Below are 13,892 nucleotides of genomic sequence, written 5' to 3'. Positions count from 1 at the left end.
GATTAATGACCACAAGATCATTGTAGTGAGACTGAATACCACAGTACCTAAATGTACCAAAAATAAATGCAAAACGCATCTAATAAAAATAAATAAATAAATAAATAAAAACAGATAAAAATTCACTTGATGCCTTTCTGAGAGATAACCTCCACTTGTTCTGAACTAACTATGAAAGTGTAGACCAGATGTGGTGTAAATTCAAAGAAATAGTATCAGTAACAATAAAGAGATTCATACCAGATAAATTAATAATTGACAGAACTTACCCCTCCCGATGGTTCACAAAAAATGTCAGAACAATGTGGACAAGCAATGGAAAAATTGTGCCAAAATTAAAAGAGTGCAAAACCTCCAGATTGGCAAAGTTTTACAGAAGCTCAAAATTTAGTGCAAACTTCAATGTGATATGCAATTTAATAGTTTCCATAACGAAACTCTGTCTTGAAATCTGGCAGAAAATTCAGAGGATTCTGGTCATATGTGAAGTTTACTAGCATAGGAAATGTTACTGATGACAGTGTCACCAAAGCAGAGTTACTAAATACAGATTCCAAAAGTTCTTCACCATATAAGATGAAGTAAATATTCCTGATTTTGAATCAAGAACCACATTAGGTGGTTTTGGTTTATTGTCTGTATTTTCTCTTTGATCTGCACTGAATATGTGAAAGACTTTTTCAGTAACTTTAAAATGTAGCAAGGAAAAAATGTTCACTCGCCATTTGGCATGAGGGATCAATACAACTTAGGGCCATAGAAAATATTAGATTAGAAACCTCTAGAAACCAGAGGTTTCTTCACTTGAAGTGAGAGGAGGATAGGATTAGGGCTACATGAAATGAGACTAAACACGAATTATACCTTTAGGTAGGAAAAGTAAATGCCAATTATTAACATTAAAAAATGCACCAAAATTTCTGAAAGCAGGTACTAGCCAAATAGAGAAAGCTAAATAATTGAAATTCCTTGGGAGATAAACCAAGAAAATAGTTTGGAAGAAATTGCTGTAGAAAAAAAGGATACATAAAATGGGAAGGCATATGAAATAACTACACTACAATCTTTACAATAAAAAATTAAAAACTAAACTGTGCCCAAACAGGCCATGAAGGCCCAATGGTACTGACCGGCCTCCGTGTCATCCTCAGCCCACAAGTGTCACTGGATGCCATTATATGATGGGCATGTGGTCAGCACACCACTCTCCCGGCCATATGTCAGTTTACAAGACCAGAGCTGCTACTTCTCAATCAAGTAGCTCATCAGTTTGCCCCACAAGGGCTGAGTGCATCCCGTTTGCCAACAGCACTCGGCATGTAGGATGATCACCCATGCAAGTTCTAGCCCAGCCTGACAGCACTTAACTTCGGTGATGTGAGGGGAACAGGTGTTACCACTGCTGCAAGGCCATTGGCTTACAATAAAAAAATGCCCATCTGTAAATGTAAAAATAAGGTATTACATGATGGTAGTGAAGCCAGAGTGTCTATATGCAAGTGAATGTCTGGCATTGAACTATAATTTAGATAAATTAGAAATATTGGAAAAAACAATTAGGAAAATGAAGAAACTGATAGAGGTTGATAATTAAGAAATGATGATGAAATTTATCGAATCAGAAAATATATCAGAAGTAATGGGAAAAAGACAACTGGTATTTTTTGAACATTTATATTGAATGCAGGACAGTAGATACAATAAATCAACCAAAAAGAACTTCAAATATTTTTGGAATAAAACGTCAAATTCAAGTTTGATCCATGAAATAAAAAGGGACAAAAAAATAATAGCTGAACAAACAACTCACAGAGAAGTGTTTAGGGAAGAAGTATTAAATGTGGAACAACTACAAATTAGGTGGGTGTAAAAAACCAGTCTGAAGTGGTCAAAAGACAGAAAAGAACAGTGAATTAGGAACTGATATTCACACTTGGTCGTTATTTGGCCCAACCGAGAAGAAAACAAATACACACCTCATATGAGGACGGCCACTGTAAGGTCTGTTATTCATATTTCCCATCTCTGTGTACTTTCTCCATGTCTCAGACACACCACTTTGAATGACATGTAACCGATCAGCAGCATTTTGCCTTGTATGTCGCTATCCTGACTCTGTCAAAGTGTTGTATGCCTGTAAGTGCCATGTTATGGCAGTGCTGAACACAAACTGAATGAAACTGTTGTTGATACTGGACTGCTCATGCTGTGCCACTGCAGCAGTGGTCTGTTTTTGTGTCTGGCCTGGGAAATGGCCACAAAGCATGCCAGTGGTAACCACCATACAGTATATGAGCTCTAACTGGATAAAGCATGAAGTGCCTAGGTCAATGATACTTCTGGTATTGTAGACAACATTTTACGATAGCATTGTAAACGTTTGTTGAGCAGTGTATATCTGTCACTGCTCTCTCTTGTAACTTGCCACTAATTTCCACCAACAATCATACATCTTAACACTTCCATGGGTCATGGGTAACACACTTACCACTGACTGTACTTCCTTACTGCATTCATTTGGGTAGGTCATATCACCACTGTGTGCTCCTGGCAGGCAGTGGCAGACCACTGCAACAGCTGTAGTTTCTGTTTGTTGTGAAATATAGCCTTTTTGGTTGTGAAACGTCTCTTGTGCCTTTCAGGGTCCTTGAGAAATATACATACCATCAAATAATGTTGTTTTAAAGCGCAATGGAAAGTATGCCTATCACCAAAGTAAATTTCCTGTGAGACTTGGGAGCTATACTTACTACAAAACTAATATTTGTTTTGTGGCCTGCATAAAGCTTACTTAGTTGTTTTATTGCATCATGGGAATATACCTTGCCATCTGTGGATGTGGCTGACATCTTGTGGTAGTATGTAGTACTAGGTGTATAAAAACTGCTACAGTAATCAGTTTCTGTTTGTTGTGAGATCACTACTGTTGTCACTTTTGAAATCAGAACACATTGCTCTGTTTCTACAGTTTGTACTGTAGTGACCTGTATCAGCTCATTTCCAGGTGCTAAATATTTAACAAAGCAAAATAAAAACACCAGGTGTCATATTTTCTTTTTATTTTTTCACTTGTAATGGCAACTGATAGCAACTCACAAAAGGGCAATGGGAAGTATATTTACCTCTGTAGTTTTAACAGCTCACAAAAGTTGAGAGGGAACTATAATTACCACTATAGCTTTGGTTCTAAATCAGAAACACAAAATCATCAAAAATTAAATATAGTCAATTGATTATGATTCTAATGTGGCACAAAAAAAATTTAACCTCACTGAGCCAGTACAGATTCACTTTTTTCAAATTGAAAAGTTTGTCAAGCAGTGTAATTTTATAGCTTAGTACTCCCCTGATTTGCCTCTTACCTTGTAATTTACATTGAAATCTCTTCTTCTAGGTCTAAGGAATGTATATGCAACTTGCAGAAATGCAAAGAATTAGGTTTTCATTAGACTGTGGTGTTGAGCATCAAATGGATGACTTAGATTTCTATTTATCAGTTGTAAAAAACTGATGTAATCACTTTCAATGGCATATTTGAAAAGCTTTCAAAATTTATCAGCAGTTTCATTGACTTGAGTGATTAGTACTTTGCTAGAGTTGGAGGTGTAAGTCAAGTTACAGTGTTAGGATTTGAAACAGTTAAATAACAGTTACTTGGATGCATGGAGACAGTTTGAAATATGATTTTCATCACTTTGGAATTAAAAGTTTTCCTTTTTAAAAAAATCAATCATAATTGTTGCAGGATTAAAGTTTTGTAACTTTACTCACAATTAACTTTACTCACAATTAATACATCATTCATATATTTGTCCAAATGTTGTAACACATAAAAGAAATAAATGATTTTTTAGGCAACAGATGACAATGGAGAGGGCCATACCACAGCTGTTCCAGTCAGAATCCTACTCATTGACAGCAATGACAATGCACCACAGTTTACAAATAATAATTATCTTGTTGCCATTGATGAAGGTGCCAGTAATTTTGAACCACCACTGCAAGTTCAGGTACAGTAAAGCATTAACAACAAAATAAAACCCAATACGAAATGAGAATTCTTTATCGTCCACTGTTGATGACTGTAAATTTAAAGTAAATGAAAAATATTTCTTGTTTCAGGCAAGAGACACTGATGTAACTTCTGAGATAACATACTCAATAATAGAAGGAAATGTTAAGAACCTGTTTGAAATTAATCCTCATACAGGAGAAATTACAGTTCGTGCAGCTAGTGGCCTTGACATGACCAATGTTACAAGTGATGTAATTACATTAACAGTACAGGTACAGCAGATTAAACATTTTTCTTTTAGTATATCTTAATTATTACAACCAGCTGGTGTACATTAGGTAATTATTATGTGAGGGAATGGACTAAGAATTGACATAATTTTGTGCTAATTGTTGAAAGGAATGGTGCAAGTAAGAGATATCAAATGCACATACATTCCTTCATCTTAGTTTAAAACTAGGGGATCATTCAGACAAATTCAAGTAAATCCATAGACATATGTGTCCGATATTGTTGCATGAGATATGGGTGAGTTAATAGCTCAGATCAGTAATGTAACAGTGAGTTGAATAGGTTAGGTAATTTGTTAAAGAGCTCCTGTAATTTGCAGCAAATGTCACAAGCTTCGTCAATTATCTTAGTAAAGTAGATGGTTACTATAAATTTTACACCCTTCAGTTTGAAAGTAAATTCAAATGGCAAGCTTGTAAGTGCTTAGCTGGGTTGACAGTCCATTTAGTCGTCTTTGTCATGTGCTATAGGCAACAAATTTGTGTGTTCACTGCCTGAACCTAAACTAGACTGCAACAGGGTGTTAGTGCTGAATGGCTGTTTATACTCAAGCTTGACACCCGACTACCCACTATGTATTTTGGTGCCCATTTTAATTCAGTGACCACATCTGTGTACCACAGAACTACATCCCTTTGATATTTTTTACTTGAGCAAGTGAAGTGGTAGTAAAGTCTCAAATTTGCTCAAACAGACAACACCATCCATGTGTTTCATGCTATAGGAAGGATGTTGAGAAACCTTATAATCATGGCTGGAGAGTTCATTTTAAGGAAGTCTGTCTGTCAGTCAGGAATGGGAAAGAGCTGTATGCTTCATGGACTAAATCCAATGGTTCTAAACAATAAATATACACAGTGGGGTATCAAACTTGGGTTTAAGTATCAATGTGATGACAACAATACTGAACAATATGATTGAGGTACATGGAATGAATTCACATAAGACAATAAATCACAGTGACTCATCTCTGTGGTATATTAATCCAATTAAGCTTTGTATTACAGGAAAGATTTGAAGGATCACTGCCCATACCCCCCAAAAAAATATTTTTATCGGGTAACCCACATTCATTAAGTGCTACAATACACAGATAAATCACCAGCACACTCCAAATTTTGTTACATCACTATGACCTTTAAGCCAAATGATAAACATCGGTATTTAACTCAAAGATAGTCACTGAAATAGAAAACACAGACACATTCACACAAAGTGCACTTCTGTAAATGTGTGTGTGTTTTGTATTTGGGAAGAAGGACTTTGTGCTTGTTTGAATGTGTTTTTTTTTTTATTTTTTTTTTATTTTGGAAGAAGGACTTTGTCCAAAAGCTTAATTAATTTAGCAATCTTTTTCATTTTTTCTGTCTGTGACTCAGTGCCTCCTCTCTGTGGTGAGTAGCAATCTGTCCTATCCCATCCTGAACTTCACATTGTTTGAGCTCATCAGTATTTAATTTACACACACTTCAAAAATTAATGCACAGTAGTTGCCAACACTTACAGCTGTGGAATCATTTACCTGAAAGCATCCACAAAACTACATTTAATTCTTTATAGACTATGATGCCTCAAAGAGTTATCCTTTCTGTACTTGTTATCAAAGCCAACAGAACACCAGTACATCAAACAGCTCAAGTAATTTAATTACCGTACAGATGTTCTTTATTGGTCAATGACATCAAGTTTGACTTCGAATTTTAATAGCATTAAAGTAGCTGGTGGTCAAACTTGGGTTACCTTTGCTTTCAAACAGTGTGATGCAGTTTTGCTAGAAACTGCAAGTTTGCAAAGGATGCCTTCTTGATGTGCCATGGCCTGCAGAACTGTAGTGTTACATTATTCACTTTGAGGGAAAGGTTCTGTAATTGATAGTGGTGACAAATCATTTTGTATTCATTCTTGGAATATATATATAACTTGAATGCTAATGACTTTCTATAAAAGATGTTTTATTATTTTATGATGTTACAGAATTTTGTTTTGTTGATCATTTAATCAATATATCAATGTGTGTTAAATGAAGAAAAGCATAGAAAAGCTTTTGTTATGGTTATGGGTAGCAGCGCACAAGAAATCAGTCATTAGAATATTATGTATAAAAATAAAATTGTCTACCTGCTTTGATATCCATAAAGACCTAAACTATCAATTGCACTAGAAAACCTCAGAAATTGCAAACAGAATATTACTGAGGATAAAACTGTAATAATCTGTACAGCATTAGTCAATATTGCCATGAGCTGTGCTGCATGCAGTATGGAGCAGCAGTTAACATTGCTGGCTGGCGTGCTACGAGTTGCCAGTTCAAACCTGACCACAATCTATTTGTGTTTTTAGTATTTATCATTTCTTGGAGCCTCTCAAAGTTTCTTATGTTTGTATGTTCTGAAATGTTTAATGTTTGTATAAATAGTAGCACTCTGCTCTCAGGAATTCACCTCTGCTTTATCTGTACGTTAGAATTTGTAATAAACATGCTTTCAGTGCTGATTGTTGTACTTCATTGATGATCCTGCTGTCAGATTTTGACTTCATAGTGGTTACCATGTGACAATATTTCTGCTTAGTATAGTTCCATAATATATTGCAAATTTAAGTCACACACATAATGCTACAGCTGCTGGCTGATATTTCGTAACAAAATAATTTGCATCTAATTTTCAAATTTTCATATGTTGGATAAAAGTCTATGCAAGTGTAATGAATTTAAAATAAAAGTATTTTCATTGGATAATTAGTAGCCTTATTTTACAAAACAGTCTTAGTAAATAAATTATATTCTACAGTAGTGTCATCAGTTCATGCCAAGGGTATAAGTGTGTTAATCATTGCAGCTTGGTCTTTGTTTCCATAAATTGACTTCCACACTCACCCCATGCACAATAGCTAAGATCACTACTCAACCTAACTCAAACCAAACCAGTCAAAATGGCATGGTTGCTAATGCAGTCATTTTTGTTTTGGATGAGTGTATTTCAAACCTTTATGTTGCCATCCTACTTTTAGTTTTCTGCAATTTCCATAAATCATTTCAAGTGAATACTGAGAGGGTGCTTAAGAATTGCAATTGTCCACTTCTTTCCTCACCCCATTGTGATCTGAGTGTGTGTTCCATCTCTAATTACCTTGATAACAATATTATGTCAGACTGTAATATTACATCCGTGCACACACCAGCCTTCCAGCAACATTAAGAGTGAGTACCTATAAGTGTGTACTCTGAAGAAGGATGTTACTCTGACCACAGGGATATAACAAGCAACACTTGTTTAAATGCTTATCTACTTCTTGTACCCTCTTTTAAATAGTGACAAGTTGCCTTTTCTCAGGTCATTGTTTATATTCCATCCTGATTTTATCATAAACATAGTAATATAGATTGTGCATTTCTTCAGTTTCCTTAACACATGTCAATGAGAGATCAGTAGATTAGATTAACTGTTGGAACAATAGACCCAAAGTGAGGAGAGCTTTGTGGAATATGAGCATAACATAATTATTAGGCTATTGCAGCCTAGCATCAATTAAAGAAGAATTGCAAAACATACTTACACAGATCATATTGGTGCACTGAAACTGTGCTGAAGTCAGTTATCACTTAGTAACATTCATTTTATGTGAGATCTACAATTAATAATAAGTATGTTTTGGTTCTACTATCAAATTCATGAGTGGAGTAGAGGGATTTGGCACCAATAAACCATTTAGTCTCCTCTGAAACAGTACTTTATTTGTACATAATTTTTTGTGGTTGCTGGTGAATTATTCAACGTGTGAGTTATTGGATAATGGGCACCTTTCTGGCTAAAGTGAATGATATTAAATCTTTGTGAAGACTGTTCTTATTCTTCACATTGATTCAATGAACTGAGCTATTGATTCAATGAATTGAGCTATTGCTTTGAGAGAGCTTGTATTACTTATGACAAACTTAATTAAGGAATAAATGTTCTGACAACCAGTTGGTATTATACCCAGTTCTTCAAACAGGCTGTGCAAGACACTCTTGAATTCATACTACAAGGAATTAACATTATGTGCTTTTGGAACAAGAAAACTTCAGTTTGATGTGATGAGTTATATATGATACCACATGAGAGCATGGAATGAACATAAGCAAAGTATGCCAATTTAAAAAAAAAATTTATAACATTTGCATTGTGAATAGAGATTTATTAAAACAATGGAATCTCCTGGTTGGATATCAGTAATATTAGATAAAGGATAGATTTCTACTTACTGTAAGAATGATGCGTTAAGCTGCAGACAGGCACAATGAAAACATGGTTACAGTCGGAGCTGCCAGTGGTAGTGTTCATGTGTGTGTGAGGTTTGCTTGCTTGTGTGAATGTGTATGGGTGTGTGTTTTCTTTGCTGAAGAAGGCTTTGGCCAAAAGCTATAATGTGTAACAGTCTATTTATTGTGCCTGTCCACAACTCAACAGGTCATCTTTATGGTGAGTAGCATCTATCCTTTCCTAATATTACGAATTTATTTAAGTGTTTCAGCAGTTCTGTTATATGATCCCCAAGTTTTAATTCTAGGGTTTCATGTGGGAAATCTCTTCTACCTGCTTATCCTCATATGTTATTCATATGTCAAAATATGTGTGTGATTAGTTATGATGTATTAAGCAATTATGACAAATTATGTATTTCAGGCTAGTGACGGAGTATTTGCAAATACAGCGACAGTGCGTATTACAGTTCGTGATGTAAACAACAATAGCCCAGTGTTTGAGAGGGAGAGTTATGTTGCTTCAATACAGGAAGATTCTCCCATAGGTAAGAATACAAATTATGTATGTACGCATAGAAATCCATTTACATGTTTCACTTCTCATATCTCAAAAACTATCGGTTCCTTTTTCTATCAGATCTTGTCTCACCCAATCCTCGTTATATTTCCTCCAAAACTTTCTGTCTACAGTACAATTCTTTTTTCATTTTCAAATGAAGTGAGGAATTACAACAATATGGAAAGAACAGATTGCTGCTCACCACACAAAGCATTCACTGAGTTGCATGCAAGCACGGTGATAAGAATACTAGAAATATTCAGCTTTTGGACAAAGTCCTTCCTCAGATGTAGAAAACTTGCACACATTCACATAAGCTCAACTCACACACACACACACACACACACACACACACACACACACGTGACCTCTGTCATATCCTGCATAACTGCATAACTGTGACTGTAATTGAGTAGCAGTCTAGTTGGGGTGGGTAGTGGAGGTACAGAAGGGGTGTAGGGCAGAGAAAGGGAGGGATAACAGTGTAGTTGTGGGAGCAGATGCTACTGATGCCTGTGGGAGTGTGCAGAAATGCAGTGGGGCCAGTATAGGACTGTTAGGAGCAGCATCAGAAGGTTGTACTTGGGGTTGAGGACGAGAAGAGAGAAGTAGAAATGGAGTGTGTGTTTGGAGGATACAAGTCATGTGTAGTACTATAGTGGGTGTGGGGAAAGGGATAGGAAGGTGGAGGACAAGGGATAGCAGAAGGTGAGGCCAGAAGGGGTGAGGAGTTATTTCATTAAATTTGAAATAGTTGCAGTCTTCATTGACAGTTTGCAAAAAACTAAATTATTTATTTCATTAGAGTCATTTATTTTGCACCATGATGCCAAAAAAATTATAAAATGGAAATAGATGCATCATGAAGGAGTTATGCAAGTGGTTCAAATTGATATTCATACAGGTATTGAGGGAAAATGCAAAATCATAAACTTTGGCAGCTGATAGATGAATGTGTGATGGTGCAGTGCAATTTCACCACATAGGTGGTGAGGATAATAAACAGGGGACATGTTGATATGAAGGCATAACGTCTTTGTAAATTTCATTCCATGTACTCAGTTGGACAGTAATCACATCTCGCAGAAAAGTGCATGAACAATATACACAGATATCAGCATTTGAGAGGCTATGTAGCTGGGCCCAAAAAGCCAGTTGGAGTAATTGACAAATTGTTCAACATTTGACTAGGAGCAGTGCCACTATTCAACAAAGTTGGCAGGGATGGGTGTAACATGACTGAACGCAGCATCAAGAAAGAAGCGGTTGACCTATTCAGATGAGAGGATGTGAGGATCAAGCAGTCATCAGTGAGTTACTCAGAGTGAGTCTGACATGTGAACTGGAGCTTCAGTGACCACAAGGACCATTAATAGGCAGCTCACAGACAGAAATAGGCCTGAGATCATAGCACCTCTTGTTGTGACTACCATTCACCTTTGTACACCAACAAGCCCATTTGCAATGTTGTTGGGCACATTTGGCCTGGACTGTCATTGACTGAGTAGAATTGTCTTCAGTGATGAGTTCCACTATGAAGTGAGTCCTGATGACCTGTGAAGACGTGTCTGGAGATGCCCGACAACCAGGAGTGATAGTTTGGGTGCCATTTCATTTCATAGTAAGACTCATCCACACACTGCAAGAGTTTCTACTGCTTGCCTTTGCACTTGCAAAAGCCTACCGTGGCCAGCAAGGTCACCAGATCTCTCCCCAACTGAGAACGTTTGAAGTATTATGGGCAGGGCCTTCCAGCAAGCTTGGGATTTTGATGATGTAACACACCAAATGGACAGAATTTGGCACAATGTCCCTCAGGAGAACACCCAATAACTCATCTATCAATGCCAAGCTGAATAACTTATTGCATAAGGCATGAGGACCAACACATTATTGACTTATTCAAGTTGTGAAGGCCTTTCTTACTTGATATCACAAGTGATCGTATCTGAATCATTGAGAACCATAAGGTTTTAAAGCACACCATTGTCAAATGGAAGATAATTACATGTATGCATTCTCTTGACATCTGTTGATTTATGGTGAACTAGCTATAGTTTTCAGAATCCGTACTTGACATCACAAATATGATTGTAACTGAATTATTGAGAACCATAAGGTTTTAAAGCACACCATTATCAAATGGAAGACAGTAACATGTATGTGTTCTCTTGACATTTGTTGATTTATGGTGAACCATGTATAGTTTTCAGAACCCATGAGAGTGTTACCATCCTCACTACCAAACCAGAAGTTGATGTTCATGGTAACAATGTTCATTTCAGATATTTTACAATGATGAAGTTTTCAATCGGTTGTCATAAACTGTTGTTGAAAGTAGCATATTCTTCATTGGAGTCATGGGAGGCCACCATTCTATTTAAGTCGCCGTGAGGGAGACCACAATTTGTTATTTCCCCACAGTTTTAGATGCCTTGCAAAACCTACCGTAGTGCCCAAATTCATAGTTGGAAGGCAAACTTCAACTTGGAAACATAAAATTGAATCAAAACTACTAGATCAAGCTTGAATACATAGACTTAACAAAATTACTAGATTTCATGCCTGAAGTGAATGGACAGTTTTATCTGAAACCAGGGAATCTACCTAATAAAAATTATGGTAATGAGGACCATGAAGTGTTGAGATACATCATAATTGTGTAAGTGGTACATGTAGCATCTCTTCTTTATGTTCTGGTTTTAGTTTCACATTAATTACAAACCACACAACAGTCAAAAAGACACTATTGCCACTAGCCTATACATGAAAATTTTGTGGATTAACATTAATAATAGTGATCCTAAATATCAATTAAAGTTTCATAACATAACTTGGGTACATTATTCTTTTATAGGAAAGTAGGGCATTGAGACGTGGGTAAAAAGCAAGTCAAACGTATGAGACTGGTGGTTTGCCTACAAATTTGATTTTCAAAAATATATATTTTTCTCAAAACTTTGTGTCTGTGCTTTGGGCCCTTATGGTTCTAAGTGCCTCAATTTATTTTATTTTACCTTTGCACTTTGGCACTTGTATGTGTTATCTACAAAAAAGCAATAAAAACTTTTTGAATTGCTTAGTGTATATAAAAGAGATTTTAGAAGAAAATGGTGTGCAGCATTACCCCCTTGAGCACCTTTAATGTAGTTTCAAGGGAGACTGTGAATAGACAGTCAAAGAACATCTGTTTATCAGCTTAAAAAACACTTGCAAGTCACTGCTTAATTCGATTAATCACTTTTGATATAAGATGTGAGAGGATTGAAATCGGATGAGAAAATTTTGTTGATGTCTTTGAAATACTGAGTCACTAGTGGTGTGCTCCAACGCTGTTTTGTGGAGGGATCAGCAGTACCAGGATTGGTCACGATGGCTTGGGAAATCTGCTTTTTAACTAAGCTGGTGGGGTAATTACGTGTGGTGAAGACGGAGGTGAGAATGGTGGTGTATCGCTATAAAGAGTCTGCATCCGAATGTCAAACGTTCCCTCCCATACAGTGTTGGCATCTGAGGCAAACATATTATCCTGGTCTGGAATGTGTTAATCAGCTACTTTGACAGGGCTATGACTCCCTAAAACCACGCCCTGAAATGTGATCCATTCCTCCTGAAATTTTGTCCACTCACCCTCACAATCTCTGGAATATTCTTGTCATACCTTATGCTCCTTCTGCACCCATCACCCTAACCTATGGCTCCTAACCCTGCGACCATCCCCACTGCAAGACTTGCCCTATGCACACTCCTACCACCACCTATAATAGCCCTATAACTGGCAAAACATATACTATCAAAGGGAGAGCCACCTGTGAAATGACACATCATATATCTGCTATTATGTAAATGCTCTTCAGCCTTCTACATCGATATGACTACCACCAAATTATCAGTTAGGATGGATGGGCATAGGCAGAGGATATACACTGGCAATTATCAGTATCCCCTGTTGCAGAGGAAGCCCTGAAGCTGCATGACATTTGTGACCTGTTTCGCCACACGTGCCATCTGGGTTCTCCCCCCAGACACCAGTTTGTCAGAACTCCACAGGTGGGACCTAGCACTACAACAAGTCCTTGATTCTCTCCACCCACCTGCTTTAATTTACATTAATTTCTTCCATCTCAGCTTTTCTTCACTGTAACTACCCTTTGCTTCAATCCATTTTAGTTTTCAACATCATTCATTGCCTTTCTCATCTATTTTTCACCGTCCCCTCCCACCTCTGTTGCGTACAATGCACTTAGCTTCTCACTATTATTAACTCGTGCATGATGTTTTAGTAGTAATCTCTGTCTTGCATATTACCCTGTCTTCCTTTTATAAGCGCTCTGCTTTTCAAATCTCATCCGATGCAGCACCAAACAATCAGTCTTTCTTTCTCATCCCGTATGGTAAGTCTCCCCTGACCCGCAGTTCTGGGTGACTTTCCAAAAATCTACACCTTTTCCTAGTGAAACTGCAAACAGTGAGGATAATGGATGATGGAGTCTACATATATAGTGCTCTCATAGAACAAGAAATCCAGGTTTGAGTCCCAGTCTGGCACAAATTTTCATTTTTCGCCAATGGATTTGTTTAAATTTCTGATTTTGGCTGACGTCAGAATTTCTCTTACATCAAGCAATTTTGAAGTATCTTAAGATTTATGGATGGTGAGAAAAAATGTACTCATAACGTTTGGACTGGGGGGGGGGGGGGGGGAGGAATGAAAGGATAAGCCATCTGGTAGAACTGTGCACAGAGCATAATTTAATCATTGTTAACACTTGATTTAACAGTCA

General features: G+C 36.9%; 1 protein-coding gene across 1 annotated transcript in view; it reads left to right on the top strand.

Moving 5' to 3' along the window:
- Positions 1-13,892, top strand: part of LOC126190765 (cadherin-87A) — a 699,820-nt gene that overhangs the window by 557,221 nt on the left and 128,707 nt on the right. Inside the window, exons 15-17 of the mRNA XM_049931292.1 lie at positions 3,855-4,010; positions 4,123-4,287; positions 8,971-9,094. Of these exons, the coding sequence (XP_049787249.1) occupies positions 3,855-4,010; positions 4,123-4,287; positions 8,971-9,094 (445 nt within the window). The remainder of the gene's footprint in view (positions 1-3,854; positions 4,011-4,122; positions 4,288-8,970; positions 9,095-13,892) is intronic.

Source organism: Schistocerca cancellata, chromosome 1, assembly GCF_023864275.1.
Source record: "Schistocerca cancellata isolate TAMUIC-IGC-003103 chromosome 1, iqSchCanc2.1, whole genome shotgun sequence".
Classification (NCBI taxonomy): Eukaryota; Metazoa; Arthropoda; class Insecta; order Orthoptera; family Acrididae; genus Schistocerca; species Schistocerca cancellata.
Note: the sequence above shows the minus strand (reverse complement) of the source record. Positions and strands in the feature narration are given on the sequence as shown.